The sequence below is a fragment of the Neltuma alba genome, unplaced genomic scaffold (genome assembly GCF_004799145.2).
Source record: "Neltuma alba isolate B1F8T4 unplaced genomic scaffold, ASM479914v2 tig00011885_pilon, whole genome shotgun sequence".
Classification (NCBI taxonomy): Eukaryota; Viridiplantae; Streptophyta; class Magnoliopsida; order Fabales; family Fabaceae; genus Neltuma; species Neltuma alba.
Window position 1 is genome coordinate 137,857 of NW_021636486.1, and position 15,621 is coordinate 153,477.

Genomic DNA, 15,621 nt, shown 5'->3' on the forward strand with positions numbered 1-15,621 from the left:
AGGCTGGTCAAAGCTCAGACATGAATTTATTTATTGTTATGCCTCACCTAACTACGGGCCCACTGACCAAGGAAAGGAGCTCAACTTGCACCTAGGAATCGACGGAAACTCGAACCAACGGCACAAGGGATTTCCCTCTTTGCTTTCGATCTGTATGAAATCTCTGATTTAGGAAACAAGGTGTTCCTTCTATGATTTATTTAGTTGGCTTGATTCTTCTTTTGGGTTCCTGCAGGCATGGTAATAAAATAATTCCTTTTTTTGTATTATTATTATTTTTTTTTTTTATGAAACATCAGGGTATTCATCGGCGGATCCAGTGAATAATTCCTTCGCTGGCTTGTAGGCACTTCGATGGGTAGGACAATTGGCCCGGGGTTTTAAAGCTTTTCCATACCCAAGGCAAGGATCAAACCCTCGACACTTGGTTAAAGGAGAATGAGCCCCCACCACTCAACCACACCCCAGGTTATTATTATTATTATTTTGATGACCAGAACAACGTTCTTTCATTTTGCTCATTGGCGACGAAATGGACTATTTGAAAACCTCCTCTTCTTCTTTTTTTTTGGGTTTTGCTCATTGTTAACTTCATGATTCCACATTTTCTTATGGCGATATTTAAAGATATTATTGATTATTGATGATTCTAGACTGATTTCATATAAGAATTGGCAGCGTCATTTGTTTAGCGAAGACTACTTTTGGGCGGATAATTTAACTATGATGACAGCTTTTATATCCTTAATTAACCACTATTTTTAAGTGAGGAGGCAAGTGTTGATGAAGGAAACTAGATTTGTTAATCTCTTATATTTCTTCGTTTATAAACGAATTCCAATTTTTACTCAAAAAAACGCTATATGAGATACGCTGGATCATTGACTAAATCAAAGTGTAAAATTTAATTATACCCAAAATATTTGAATCTGGACGAACAAAGTTAGAAATTTTTGTACCGCTAGCAAGCACTTTTGCGCATTGGGATATCACTTTCGTTGCGGACTTTTCATGATTAGATAGTTAATGGTACTTGATGTCTCCAACAATCTCCTTGCCCATACTAGAAATTAAAAATACGAGTTTTTTTTCTGAAAAGATTTGAGCACAACCTCGCCCATTCGGAGGTGCATCTGATGCCATTAGACCATCAAAGCTTTGGCTGGTGCGAACATATCAAAGAACAAAGATGCTCAGTTTTCTACGACATAGACCTTACAATGTTGATATTTAGTTGTGGCTTGTTGAGATAATTGTTCAAGTCTTGTGTCTATTGTTAATGTTGTCTCATTGTATCGACATATTGGCTTGTTTATGAATAAAGAAGTAATCTTCGTTATCTTTTGTTGTTGATTTACATCTTAAGAAATCAACGTACCGTCATCAACACACAGGCATTCATCTTCTGTTCATAAAAACTGCAAAGCAGCTAGTTGTGTCGGTTTGTTCAGCAGGAAGTGATGAACGATACAAGACGGAGAATATCAAACTAATTTAATGGAGCACATACAAATCCAAGCTCTGCAGAAGTGAATTAAAAAAACTAGATTTAAATAAAGTTTTTATACTTTTGTAATTAGTTCCCTACTGATTATCATTGTTTGGTCAAAGAACTAGAGATAATAATGACGAAAATTCACATAATGGTTTCATAAAAAGAAAAGCATATACCTCAAAGGAAGGAAAAGCAATCATTTGCCTCATTGAAGGAACTCACAGGCTAAAGAAATAAATCCTGGAAAAAAGAGGTCAAGTCTCCTTTGTTAATATCAAATTGCAACAACTTCTCCAAGGCATTCTGCATTCAAGCCGTAAAAAGGAAAAGTTAAAAATGTAAAAATCATATCCATGTCTGAAATTTAACTCTCAAATTGACACCTTATATTGACGATCTTGAGCTGATATGTTCTCATTGCACAGCCTCTCAACATGCTTATTATTTCCAACTGCATCCAACACTTCTGCTGCTCTTTCTATAACTTCATTTGGAACGCCTGCATGAACATGTGGTTTGTATCATGGTTCATACATCTGATCATGCACTGTGCAGGCAAGGTTAAAGATATCATGCAATAAGAGCGTACGGATGCAATCATAAGAAACAAAATCACTTATATGGTTCTTATTTATAAGGCATCCTCTAGAAACTTTATGTTCTATTTACAAGTCATTCTGTAAAATCCATAAATCAATAATATTTTTTCCCCTAATGGTGGATATTGGTGAGTAATCGTGTGGGAAGAATGATTGAGAGAGATGATCAAGAATTTTGCTTTTAATCAAAGGTATCAGTGGAAAGATGGAGTGATTTTAAGACAATCAACTAATTTTAATGAACTTTCTTGGTTTGTGTGAATTAGTCAAAAGCGACATATAAATAGAAATGGAGGGAATATTCGAAATAGGAATATTATCAAGACACAAGTTGTCCAGTTGTCCAGTAGTAGATGTACCAGCAAGTAGCGCACAGTGCAGCCCTGCAGGATAACCAAAAGTACCGTCAATTTCATCAACATTTCAGAAAATACCCAGTTTAAGAAAGCAAAAGAGTACCATAGCTAGATTGTGCATACCCAGGAACAAGCCTGCATTGAACAAAATGTGAAAAAAGATAAAATATCTTTTCTTACCAAAAACAAAAAGATAAAATCTCTTTTAAGCTGCTGGATTACATCAATCTAGTGCTGAGTAATCACAATACGCGAAGTGGAACGAGTCACTGGTCATTTGTTAATCAAAATGCTATACAAAGAACTAAAACTGAGCTGATTGCAATAAAATGCTCAAATTAAACATTTTAGAAACACGGTCTCCTTATTTTTTTATGGGAATAATCTTACAGAAAAGTTCCAGAATATTAGATTAACATATCTGAATATATCGAGTTTGATGAAACGTCTTGCGATAGCCATCCAACAAAATTCTTCAAAAGAAAACGACCATCTTGTGGCTGATAGAATCCTCAGCCCAATGTCCTGGAAGAGGCATCGTAAAGGTACCTATATAAAAATGTAATGTCTTCTATCCGCGAGGAATTGCCATCAGGCCTCAGTACACTCATTGTGTACAACTGAATCTTCTTGGACTGAAATTCACAAATAGATAGCCATGTTAATGATAATTTAACAATGAGTGTTCAAAAACTTGGACCCCACAAAGATGCATTAGCATAACCTGGGTTAAGTAAGGTTCTTGCAATAACTCAGCGAGATGAGTGCACACAAAAACCTGCACATCACAAAATTTCCTCAACGAACTCCCGCTAAGGGTCCCCTATCATTCTCTTCTTCAGTTGGGGTTCGTAATTTCAAGAGAGACATGAGGAAGTGCATATACTCATTTGCTAGTTTTGCAGATATACGAACCCGAAAATCTAAATTGTTCAGTTCTAAATTACAATCAGACTCTGCAGCACGATACAACTTCCTCCACATTAAACATTTCCCAGATATAGTATTGGGTGTCCCAAAAATTTGAAATCGATAGAACTTCACAATCTACATATCCTTACAGACAAAGAAATGTATCTTTTAACTTCTAATATCCTGGGTGGTGAGCATTAGTTGGCAAATGCAAGCCGGTGGAAGGACCTTGACCAGTTAACTAGAAAGAAACAGGGGACTTTGGAATCAAAACCTGATTGCAAGTTAATAGACCCTACAAGGTTAACTATCTGTTCAAAAGACACCCATCATTGGAAAATTCTATGGAGAAATTTGAAGCATGTTGTCCCAAAATGAGAACATGATAATGGGAAAAAATAGATATCTAAGCTAAGGATGCAGGTGTGTTAATAATGTAAATTGTGAAATACAGGAAGATTATGATGCTATTTGTCTAAACTGACTATAAGAATCATATTAAAAACTGAAAGCAGAGCGAGACAAGGGATTGTTAATTCTATAAAATGGTAAAAGCCTCTACTTTACTTGCAACAACATTGAAAACTTGTTTATTTGATGATATTGACCATCTTGAACATCCATTAGTTATGTCTTATTTTGCGTTCTCCCTATTATGGTACTACCTGGCAGTGTCATCATGAAGTAAACTAGATCTTCACCTTCCTCTAAGACGTAAAGATAGAATTTGCAGATTAATATCGGACAAATACTCGTTCAGGTGGATCCAAAACAGAGTATAATTAAAGACATCAATTGATGTGCTGCTACGAGTACCTCATTATTCAAATCGAGGTCCCCCTTTTAGACAAGCAATAGCTTAAATTAAGAAGCTGAATATTTTTACATTGAAACTATCAATCCAATTAAATTTGACTGCCACTTAGATATAAAAGGGGGGCAGACCAGGAGAGAGAAATGGAAGTTGAAATTAGAGTGCAACGGGAAAACTAACTGGATAGTAAGGTTAAAAATTAACTGACCATAGTACACATAATTTTAGGGAAAGAAACAGCCATTAACCTTTGGGGTTTCACTACAACTGGCTAAGTGGCTTATGGTCCCACCAAGCAAACCGATGCCATCTGAAATGAGACAAAATCAGTGTATTAGAAACTAGCATCTACAATGTAGATATTCATATTCGATAGTAACGGTGTTAATAGCACATTAACGTGGAGATAACTAACCTTCTGTAAGAGTACCTTTACCAAATTCATCCACCAGACAAAGAGATTGTGAAGTTGCATGCCTGCAAATTTCGTAAAATCTTTGAGCTATTTAATCGTTTGGATGAAAAGCACAGAGAAGGAGAATTGCTATTAGGAAATTAGTAATAGTAAAAGAGGACCATAAGCTATTAGACACATTGAAATAGTTCAAATTCTAGAAGATTGAGATATCATGGTCATTTTTCAATGTATTTTAGCTGCCCTAAACAGCTTTTTTCTAGCTATACCTTAGCATCATTCCTACTTGGTGCAGATCAATAATAAAAGTTGATTGTTCAGCTGTCATAAGCCTACTTCCCGTTGCACAAAATATTCTGCAGAATTGAGACTGGTATATATGTCAAAAATTACAAAGAAACCAAATTGTTGTTCTGCAAAATACATTAGATATAAGCTAATCACACCTATCAGTCAAACCCACAGTAGCTGCATCAGCTGGCACAAAACTACCAATGTGGGAGAGGAACACAATTAAAGCCACCTGAAAACCAATTTTATCGTACTTATCATCAGAGCAACAAGGAACAACGATGTATTTGATGTCATTCGGTAGGTTTAAACGGGAGAATATGTCATGGAAACAAGCATCCCAGAAGTTTGAGCTGTTAAAATGAACCCAGAATAATTCTCAGTAACCATCATATTTAACACGCCTCAACCAAAAAAAAAATCTTTCAATACCTAAGGTCCTTGCTAAAAGGATGCATATTCTCACATATAAAGCTACAGGGTATGCTGTGTGTCATTTACTGTTTACCACCAAAGATCACAAATCGCAGAAAGTAAAGAACTAATAAAAGGATGAAATTTTTAACACTATTCCCTAGAGATTACTATGTCCTAGAAAGATGCAGAGCTGATAACCAACCTGCTTTATATAGATGCTCTTCCCAGAAAAATTAGGACCGGTGATTATATTAATTCTTCCTGAAATAAGCATAAAGAACATATACAAATATATGTAGAGAGAGAGAGAGAGAACAAGGATGAGTAAGTATTATCTAATTAGGCTGGTTCTCATTGTACAGGGATTTGCAGAATATTCGTGTGTGGTACATCTATTACCATCTTGAAGAACCTTTGTATCATTAGGTATAAATGTGTCCACAGTCATTTCCTGCAAAACATGCCTATAAACAGTACACGTACGGGTCATTAACCGTACTACTACTAGTTTTCTAGAGATTGACTATACATTTTATCTGCAACAAGCAAGATGGCTTGCACCTTCCATTTTTTATGTCAATCAAGCTCTCCTCAGTCAATAAAGGCTTCACGTAATTGTTTTGACGAGCAACCATTGCCAATGACAAAAAGCTGAAAGAGAATAATCAAATTATCAAGAACAAGTCGGAGAAAGTACTAGTTTATAATAATGACAAAGTTTCTCTTACCAGTCCAATTCAGCTGCAAAATTTGTTGCCCTTATCAAATGGGACGAGAACAAAAGCATATGTGACAGCAAGTCTCTTGTAATTGCCCTTTCCATATCTTGGATAACACGTCACAAATTAATGCCTTGTGTATTACCGCTATATACAAATATATATAATAATGTATTTACAAAAATGCTATGATATGATGTGCATCGTATCCAAAACAAAATAACATGGGAATCTGGAAATTTTTTTGTAAAAAAATGGGACATGGGTATAAAAGGATATTACGAATTAAATATTAAAATGGTGAAATTTGAAATCAAAATAAGTGAAAAAAATAAGAAGTTAAATATAGTGTATATCCATAATTAGAAAGTAAGTTAATTCAATTTTTGACATGTCCTAGAGCATGCATTTTTGAGTATTTTAGCACATCTTGTTTAGTTTCGATGCATATCTCTTGACATCTTTATTTGGTATGTTGCATCCTAAAATGTTTGTACTCTTATTTTCCTTCTTTTTTTTTTTTCCCGTTCTAAACTGTTTGGGCATTGCCCATAACTTTTTAACCACAGCATTGGGGGATGAAGGGGCAAGTATGCAGGACAGGCATTTGATACAGATCATGCAGCAAAAAGCAATGTATTAGAGCATCTTAACTGCTGCAATCTAGTTAAGTCAAAGCATTATTTTACCTCACCTAGTTAGTTAAATAAAATTCGACGTTCATTATTTAAAGAAAGTCATTTGAAATTATTTGAAAATACGTAGACATCATAAGTTTATAAAAATGGAGAATAGTTTTCTACTTATACCTAAAATTTTATGATAGATGTCACCTAGAAGACTGTCTAATTCTCGAGTCTTTGGTGTTCGATAAAAGAATCTTTTGGTCTCTTCATCTGCATCCGAAAACTATATTTGAATTCATTATCACTGAAACAGAATGTATTGATTGCAGATATTTTCTCATGAAACACGAGTATCAACATACCGTAAACTCCCAATCTTCAAGCTTCTCCAGAGTTATTTCTTCAAGTTTTTCATCAAAAATGCACATTAAATAACCTATAATGAACAAAGACAGTGTGAAATGATAAAATCTATGTAATGTCAAGGGAAAAAATGTAGATCTCACATCTAAGCTAGCCTGGTGTTGATAAGATAGCATGCCACCACTAAAAATCAGAGAATTAAACAGGTCTAAATTAAACCCATTCTGTGGTAGAGAAAAAGGCTCCTTCCCAGATAGATATATTATACAGTCGTACATTCACATATTTTATCTAAAGTCAACATCTGAAAACCTATAAGCCTGTCTAGGCATGACGTAAAGGTTTGATACAAAACTATGAGACTTCTTTAAATAACAGGCATAATCTTCTGGTATTTAGTTTCACTCTAGAACCGCAATCACTGACCTAAAGAAATTCTCACATTAACAGGTTTTGCTACCTTCTAAAGTCTCCAACCTTGTAACTCTTTCATATCCTTCAGCTAATTAGTTTTAGCAATTTCATGGACATGCTTTGGCACTTGATGTAAAAATCCAAATGGAGTTTTAGTGCACTCTACGCATAGTACTGCAATAGCCTTCTAAGCATGTTTTGTCACACAGAATATTTACCACCCCTATGAACACTCAAGGGAGTTTGTTAGCAGATGAAACACACTTTTCTTTATTTAAGAAGGAAGATGGAAAATCGTCCATTACTACTTTCTCTTTGATACAAATACATTTCAGAAGAGTCAGAACTACCTATTTGTTGTATATATACAATACAAGGAACAAGCCTGTCCTTGAACAGATCAGGAAGTTCTGCAAGCTCCAGCGTTGATACCTGCAAAATATCTCACATGATAAAAATAAATTTAAATAATTATCCACGGAATTAACTTTTGTATAGAAAAGTCACCTCTTCCAAGAATTCAGGCAGTTGCTCGTATATTTGCCTGAGCTCATCCAACTACTCAATCACAAAATTGTCCACAGTTTACTATGAGAAAGATTGCCTCATGGCGGAAGGAGATTTTATGAAATATGCATAGAACGACCCTTTAACATCCATGGACTAAATTATCAGTTATAATCTCATTCAAGAAGCCCCGTGTACGAAGAAACATATTGATGAAGACATAGTTGTCAAAGTTTAATACCATGAGCATATTTTATGATTTCATTTTATTGGCATAATAAAGTAGAAATAAGAAACAAGGACATTAGCTTTAACCTCATCACAGAAACCCTCTTTAACCACCGTGGCATACCCCTTTTCTTTTGTTCTGTTTACATCAATAACACCAATTACCTGCAAAACACATCACCGGTTAAGACTAGGACCCCATTAAACTAGATTATACCTGACTTAGATAAATAAAGCCTGTCAACTAGGTTGATTATTAGGGGTGATGAAATCAGATGCCTTTAAGCATGCACCTTTTTGACAAGAGAAGCAGAATATAGGATCCGCTGAAAATAATGACTCATGACTTCTGTCTCAAATTTGATTGTCCATTGTTCGCGAATAAGTTTAAAGGCAACAATATAATAATCAGTTTTCAGTATTGTAAATGAATAGAAAAAGAAAACTTCTTTTGGGGGGGATTATTGTCAAGATTTGTTAAAAACATACTTGAAAGGGCAACTAATTATTGTTAAGACTTCTTTAAATAAGACAAACATCAGTCATCTTATTAATGAAGTTAAATCCGGTAAAATAAACAAATTTACCAGCTCATAGACATAAGCAAGCTCTGTCGTTATGCATGAAGCTGCCTGCCACAGCGTTAAAAACCAAGAAATCATTTAGGCTGTGACATAATCGCAAACATATGCACATCAAGAAAAAAGACACGTACCTTCTCGATGATATTCAAGTCCAAGCGCGTCAGTTCTTCTCGTAGACCTTCAGAAATCCCAACTTCAAATATCTTGTTTATGTGCAACAGCGCACAGATGCTCTAGAAGATGAAAAGAATATCAAAACAAAAATATATTTATTTTTTCAACATGTAAAAGCAGACACGGGATTAAACGGCAAAGATGAGCCAGCATCCGAATAAGAACCTCAAAGTTTGAAGTCATGTCAGGAAAATTTACCTTCAGGAGAGCTGTCCAATCAGAGCTGGTGCATATCGAGCTTGGGGAATCAAATTTCTTCAATGATCAATGATTAATGATTAAACTTAATATCTAAAAATGAGTATGCATGGGATGCAGAACAGGGAAGCATCGAAAACAAAATTTAAAGAAACAATTGGCACATCATAATTTTTGCATTTTACCAAATCATATTGGCCTATCTTCAAATAACAGTAATCTACGCTTTTATGAACCCAGCTTAGAGGGGAAAAACCACTCTATTTCAACTAATTATGCAAAATTTCGCCCCATACAATCAGCAAATATATATAGTTTTTGCTGTGCAAATCGTGCTATTTTTCATTTACTTGAGTCTCTTGAACATTACTGAAACTAAAGAGCAGAACTTCACAAATAGTCCTATGCAAAATTTGGTCTGACTAGTGGGAGAAAAGAAGAAAGGACTGGAGTTAATATGATACCTTAAGCAGGTAAGGAATGTCCTTTACAGATTTCAGGGTTTCACGTAAGGAAGTAACTAGTTCTTCTGAGCAAAGAAAGAAAGATATCTATTTTGCATCAAAGAAAATCTGCATTTCATGGGATGATTGAAAATACAATGGATCTACAAAGGGACATCATACTAGGTAAACAATATTGAAGTTTAACCTCATCTCATGAATCTGAAGCTTACAAAAGTATAGCCAGAGCTTATATCCTAAGCCATAAATGGATACAGCATTTAGTCGGTAGTTCAGAATTTCAAGGTCCAGTATCGGCCTCAAGAACCAGCTTCTGAAATAAGGGGGAAAAAAGAACCGTTAGAGTGATGTGGATGTTAAATTCGTTAGGTCTTAACACTCATTACCTCAAAATGCGTCTGCCAGGTGGCGTCACACACTGCATGAAGTGCAAATGCTTGGTCATGCGTGCTACGATATTGGCATAATATAAATTGAATTTAAACACTGGCAACAAACCTTATTCATCATCCCGAATACAGAGAACCTGCAATTCAGGAATATGAACTCAGCTATCTTCATATATTGAAAGTAACAAATTCAAGTTTCAATCAACATTAGCTGTTACCCTTCTTTTGCTCTCCCAATGCCCATATGGCTTGGATGCTTGTCTATTTGGAATATCTGCAATGCTTCGTGAGCTGCCGCATCAAGTTTGAGAAACTTATTTCTGTATCAGTGTGAAGTCTTAAACATCTCTTTTAGAGAAGGACAGTGTTTAATTTAGTTAAAGACGGGCTGCCTGAAAACTGCACTATTTACTGGCTCATTTTGGGCTCACTACGTTTTTAATAAAATTATAGTAAGCTGTCTAATTTATATAAGCAATGAGTGGTTGAGTTTATCTCATAGTCTGTTTAATGAGCGCGCAAAGCTCACATCTAGTCAAGTACAATAAGTAAAAGGATACAGTGAAATTTCTGCAACAGAATTAACTGTGATTGATGCAATGCCAGATTCCTTTTGTTCGAGAATGTCTACAAGCCTCTCATTCTCTAATATTGCAAGAAGGCCACCACTAGCTCGAACTTGCACTTCACTTCTCATGTCCATCATGGAGTTCAACTGCAGTTATAACAAGAACACGGAAACACATAAGAAGTTTAGAATATTGAGATTGACAGCAGAAATGAAACAAAATCACTGGTAAGCAAACATAGGAATGTCGCACATTTAGATCACATTACAAAATCAAAGGAAGCGATTCAAAATTCTTGTAGAGATCTCAAATATATAAATTTTGGTTAAAATACTTGTTAACTTAAGCAAAGAACATAGAAGCAATTTGTCCTCAATATTCATATTTTCAAAGTGATGACAGATTAAATATACATCGTATCCTATGCCCCCAAAAAAAAAAAAAAAAAACCCTTACCCTGAGGGTCCAGCTGCGGGGTCAATACAAAGTAACAAATAGTCCAAGAACAAAGAATCCAATCACTAACCGTGTGCATGAATTAATATTAGTTATGGGATGACAATAGGTAATGGACCATCCATTATCATGATATCCTTAGGCATAGATGATCAAGTACAATACTAGATATATCCTGACTCACGTAGCAAATCCTCTCCTTGACATTTAATCCGTCATCCATTCCTGCTACCCGAAGATAGATCAATCTGTGAAATCAGCAAGCAGCGGATATAGAATACTCAGATCGCAACCCACTTTCATGCTTTTGTTTTGTTCATATTCCATTTGTGGGGAATTCACCAAAAAGTCGTCATAATATCAAATAAACTAGGATTTAAGATTAGAATTGATAAGTTTTGACGACGCTGCTATAAATTTATAGAATAGCACAAAGATAAAACTATTACTTCACCAATAGACCTGATTTGGAGGACTAAAAAGAATATACGTTAAACAGAGGAAACTCTCCAGTACACAAGTATGCACATGGAATCACAGAGGTGATGAAGCCCAATGCCATTATACATGCTAAAAAGGGATGACCCTGAACAGCCACTAGTCGTTAGAAGGTGTCTGCAAATCACAAAGAGTCAACCAAGAATGCAACATAGGTCCTTTGTTACTATGTGGGTGAAACCATTTTCATTTTGATGTGTTGCTCAGAGGAAACATATCAATGTGAATCATGAAGAACAGGCATCAAAGTTTAGTTTTTAAATATTTCAATATTTCAATACCAAAAGATATTAAGCCATTTCATCCCTCTAAGATCATGAGAATTTCAATACCTGTGCCATGCTTGTTCATAGCTAAATATAGAACTTTTCACAAGCTTTACTGTAGGAGCATTGTCTACTTGGCCATCTGCATCATCAAAATAGTTTACGGGTCCTACAGATATTTTATAACTCGACCACATGATAAGCATCATACCACTTCGTTGCAGAGCAGACAAAAAGGCCTCTTCACATTTAGTGCTGGTGTATATAACCAAAGGATTCGCTTGATATTTCACTGTGAAAAGATATTACAGCCATGAGATAAATCAAATAGTAGAATGCCACAGCCAAAGGAAAAAGCTCAACCTAAATCAAAAACATTATATATTAATTTTATGAAACAGTAACAAAACAAAGTAACAACGAAACCTGAGATGCAAAGAACTAAATCAATCATGCAGCCTGACACCGGGAGCAATATAGAAACCCATTCAAGTATAGTAATAATAAGAACTATACCTAGATCAATCAGCGGGTAACCTGTGTCACCACTATCCCAAACTTCAAGCACATAAAGTTGGCGAATGCTAGAATCATAATAAGAAACCCCTATTCTGCACAGATAGATTTGAGAATTATTTAATTTCAAAAGAGGGAGGGGAAGGGGCCATTTTGAAGGAAGAGAAAATACAAATTAAACATGCAATAGAAGCAAGAACATCGAATTGAGTAAAAGAATGAAAATAAGGTGCACACAATTCAGCTCAGCGACATTATCTGGTTATGACTATCTTACAAATTATTTCTCTCATAATTTATTTTATAGCTCCTGCAAAAATATTCTTGTGCTTAGTGGATATTGAACTAAAAAGAATCTTATTTTTCTCTTGTAGAAGGAACTAACTCAAACTTTGAATTTTTCTTTATCAGAAAAAAAACGTTGAAATGCAACAAAGATACAAAAAAAAAGAAAAAAAAAGAGGAAAAACAGTAATATAGGCAAGTCAGACCAAGAAAGTGTAGTCAATAACACCAGATTTTTACACGGAACCAATCATGAATGGCCTCTACGGAGTGCATGACAGTACTTGAATATGTCCACCAGAAGAAAATCCATACTAAAGCTGCTTAACTGGGCACTATAATTTTTCCCTTTGCATTTTCATTTCAGGGTTTTAAAGTCCGAAAAATTTTGCAACACGATATTAAACGACCTTCCAACAAAACCTATTCTTCGCACACTTCACTCAGTATGCAAGAAAAATCTAATTTTGTTTGAGCGCCAAAAAAACAGAGAAGTCTTACCTCTGGCCATGTAAAATGCAGGCCATGTAGATCTGCATTGAAGTTCAAAAATTAGATTTAAGTTAAAAGGTTCGATGACAAAAATGTTAAAATTTAGTCTTAAAGGTTATGAAGAACTAAATCTATAATGGCTATTACTCATGTCATGTGAAGTACACATTAGTTTATTTCCCTAAATACTTCGAATCATATTCGTTCATTGCATCAATTAAAAAGCTGTTGTTTGCTAAAAAGACAATCGTAAGATGATATGCTTCTATGCAATTTTCCACTGTCTTTTTTATTAACAAAGCTCAGGGGTTAGAAACCAAAAGATCAGGTTTATAGCTAGCTTAAAGCGATATCATCACTATTTAGCAAATAATGAAAATTTGTTCACAGTTTTTATCATCTACTGACATATAATATGCTATATACTATTCAAATTTATTGGATCACATTATTCAGACTTTGTTCACTTTAATTTGCACAATTAAAACATGTTAATCAGAACATTAATTAAAAATCCTTAAATAATGCAATTCAGTTAATGTCTACCGTCAACACATTCGATACTTCTCAAATAATAACCATAACTATTTCACAAAACCTTATGCAACACCAGGCTAAAAACTTGATTGTTTTTCCCCTTTATGCATTCTTCTTTACTCTTCCTTTCCCTTTCTTTCTTCTTTGTTTTCTAATAATTGTATTAGTTTATTAAACCTCTGCAGTTATGTTAATCAACATTCTCTAATTGTGCAATTTGCATTATCATTAATCACAATACCTGCTCCTTGACCACAGAGCAACAGTTGTAAATGTTATAAAACAAAGAACAAAAATTATTTCTCACTATTATGGAATAAAACGTTAAAAACACAATCATATACCAAGTCAACTAGCAAGGAAGTACCATCTCTGCAAAGGCCACTGCTTGAAGTTCACTCTTTAAATTTTCATTCTTTAATCATTTAAAAGTCGGAAGCACAGCCATAGACTGCAAAGACAAAGGCCATGCTTCCCGCCATAAAGATTACTATCCATTCTCCGTAAAACCTTGGATTCTAAGAATATAAATATTTTTGTCCTTAAGAAGTGAAAACATACAAGTATAAAAGTTGCATGAAAAACTTTAGTTACATTTTAAAGTAAGGTTTGAAAGTCCTCAGAAATTTAAGATACGGCGTTATATTTTCAGAGCTATAAATGTAAACATAAGATTGTAGTAGTCATTCCGTCGAACGACCAGCACAGTTCAACTCATTCGAGTTAACTGCAATTTTAGTTCGCCAATTTCGATAAACGGAATCGAAAATCTTGTTTCTATCCTTCAACTCTTAGTCAATTCTCTGAAAAGGAAATGAAATAAAGTCGTTTGGAATTCTTATCCTCATATAACCGAAATTGCAAATATCCTTTTCTATCCGGCATTCTCGGCGGTCAAACAGCAAGAGACAGAAATTTAGAAGTAAGACGGGGAAAAGGCGTGCCTGAGGAACGGCTTCGATCTCGTCCATCTCCTCCATTTTCGGCGATCTTCTTTCTGCGCTAGCAAGAACGATGGAGGAAACAAACTGTCGACTAGACTGAAACGCAAGGAATCGATGAATGACGAGGCTTTAAATGCGCGCGAATTGCATGACAGGCTCCGCCCAAAATGTCACGAAAATCCGCCAAAACATTTAAAAATATATTTGGTTATCAAAATTAATTGGTGACATCTGATAAAAATAAAAATTGTGTTTACAACAATTTATTCTAATTAAATTTGAAATATTGATTTACAAAAATAAGTGATAATTTACTGATGTACAGGTAATTTTTATTGAAAACAATCATATTTAAGTTATTGTCGTGTCTTAATCATATATTCTTTGGAGAAAAACTTTTTTTTTGAAATATAATTTTTTTAAAACGCAAGTCTTATTGTTTATAAATCATAAATAAAGATTATAATTATAACTCACTTTAAAACACATATATTTGTATAAGAAGCAAGTTTAATTTTTCAAAAAAGAAATATGAAAATCAAATTGCATATTTTAAGTATGAGTTGAATTTTCTTAAAAAAATAATAAAAATATGGGGATTTATAAGAGTTTTGAAAACGAGTTAACATTTCATGACTTCCATAGAGGAACATAAATATAGATAAAAACTTATTCTACTGTCATATGTACAAATGATTAATGATAACCAATCACATTTCTTGATATTGCTCCCATAAATATAGTAACCAAACACAACCAAACAGTATAGTTTGAGAAAACTACTATTTGAAGGATTTTCTTTTGAAAAAAATACATAAATGTGAGAGAGAAAGTGGATTAAGATTTTATATTTAAAACCAAAATAAAAGTCAAACGAGGTTTATATTAAAAACTGGAAGTAGTATATTTAAACCTTATATTAAGAATTGAGATAAATCCTAAATTAACTTTTACATCGATATCTTAGACCAGAGTGAATGCCAAGATTATAGGACACACCCGAATCGGTTTCATTTGTACCCTTGATTAAGTATGAGAATATGAGCATGAGCTCAAGCTTACTTGTTCAATAAACCTTTCTTTCGGCTTGAAA

At 34.3% G+C, this 15,621-nt stretch overlaps 1 protein-coding gene across 1 annotated transcript; it reads right to left on the reverse strand.

Moving 5' to 3' along the window:
• Nucleotides 1-1,472: 1,472 nt before the first annotated feature.
• LOC114719029 (DNA mismatch repair protein MSH5-like) lies at nt 1,473-14,564 on the reverse strand. Its single transcript, XM_028904487.1, has 35 exons — nt 14,438-14,564; nt 13,057-13,088; nt 12,271-12,445; nt 11,966-12,046; nt 11,821-11,896; nt 11,175-11,238; nt 10,526-10,680; nt 10,184-10,285; nt 10,075-10,102; nt 9,963-9,994; nt 9,832-9,889; nt 9,577-9,663; nt 9,113-9,169; nt 8,872-8,973; nt 8,744-8,788; nt 8,244-8,321; nt 7,929-7,979; nt 7,772-7,853; nt 7,007-7,080; nt 6,828-6,927; nt 6,028-6,124; nt 5,861-5,950; nt 5,699-5,763; nt 5,502-5,560; nt 5,038-5,114; nt 4,861-4,947; nt 4,592-4,653; nt 4,425-4,486; nt 3,175-3,228; nt 3,000-3,085; nt 2,554-2,585; nt 2,454-2,477; nt 1,879-1,994; nt 1,672-1,798; nt 1,473-1,521 (listed from the first exon to the last, which is right to left on the reverse strand). Exons 1-34 carry the CDS (start codon nt 14,562-14,564, stop codon nt 1,721-1,723), a joined length of 2,595 nt encoding a protein of 864 aa, XP_028760320.1. The 3' UTR covers nt 1,473-1,521; nt 1,672-1,720.
• Nucleotides 14,565-15,621: the final 1,057 nt, after the last annotated feature.

Excerpts from the sequence above, each read along its gene's own strand:
- LOC114719029 (XM_028904487.1), bottom strand. The coding sequence starts at position 14,564 with ATGGAGGAGATGGACGAGATCGAAGCCGTTCCTCAGGCACGCCTTTTC. Across the intron at positions 7,980-8,243 it reads AAGAGGGTTTCTGTGATGAG|TTGGATGAGCTCAGGCAAAT; the intron begins GTTAAAGCTAAT and ends GTGATTGAGTAG. Across the intron at positions 3,086-3,174 it reads AAGAACCTTACTTAACCCAG|TCCAAGAAGATTCAGTTGTA; the intron begins GTTATGCTAATG and ends TGTGAATTTCAG.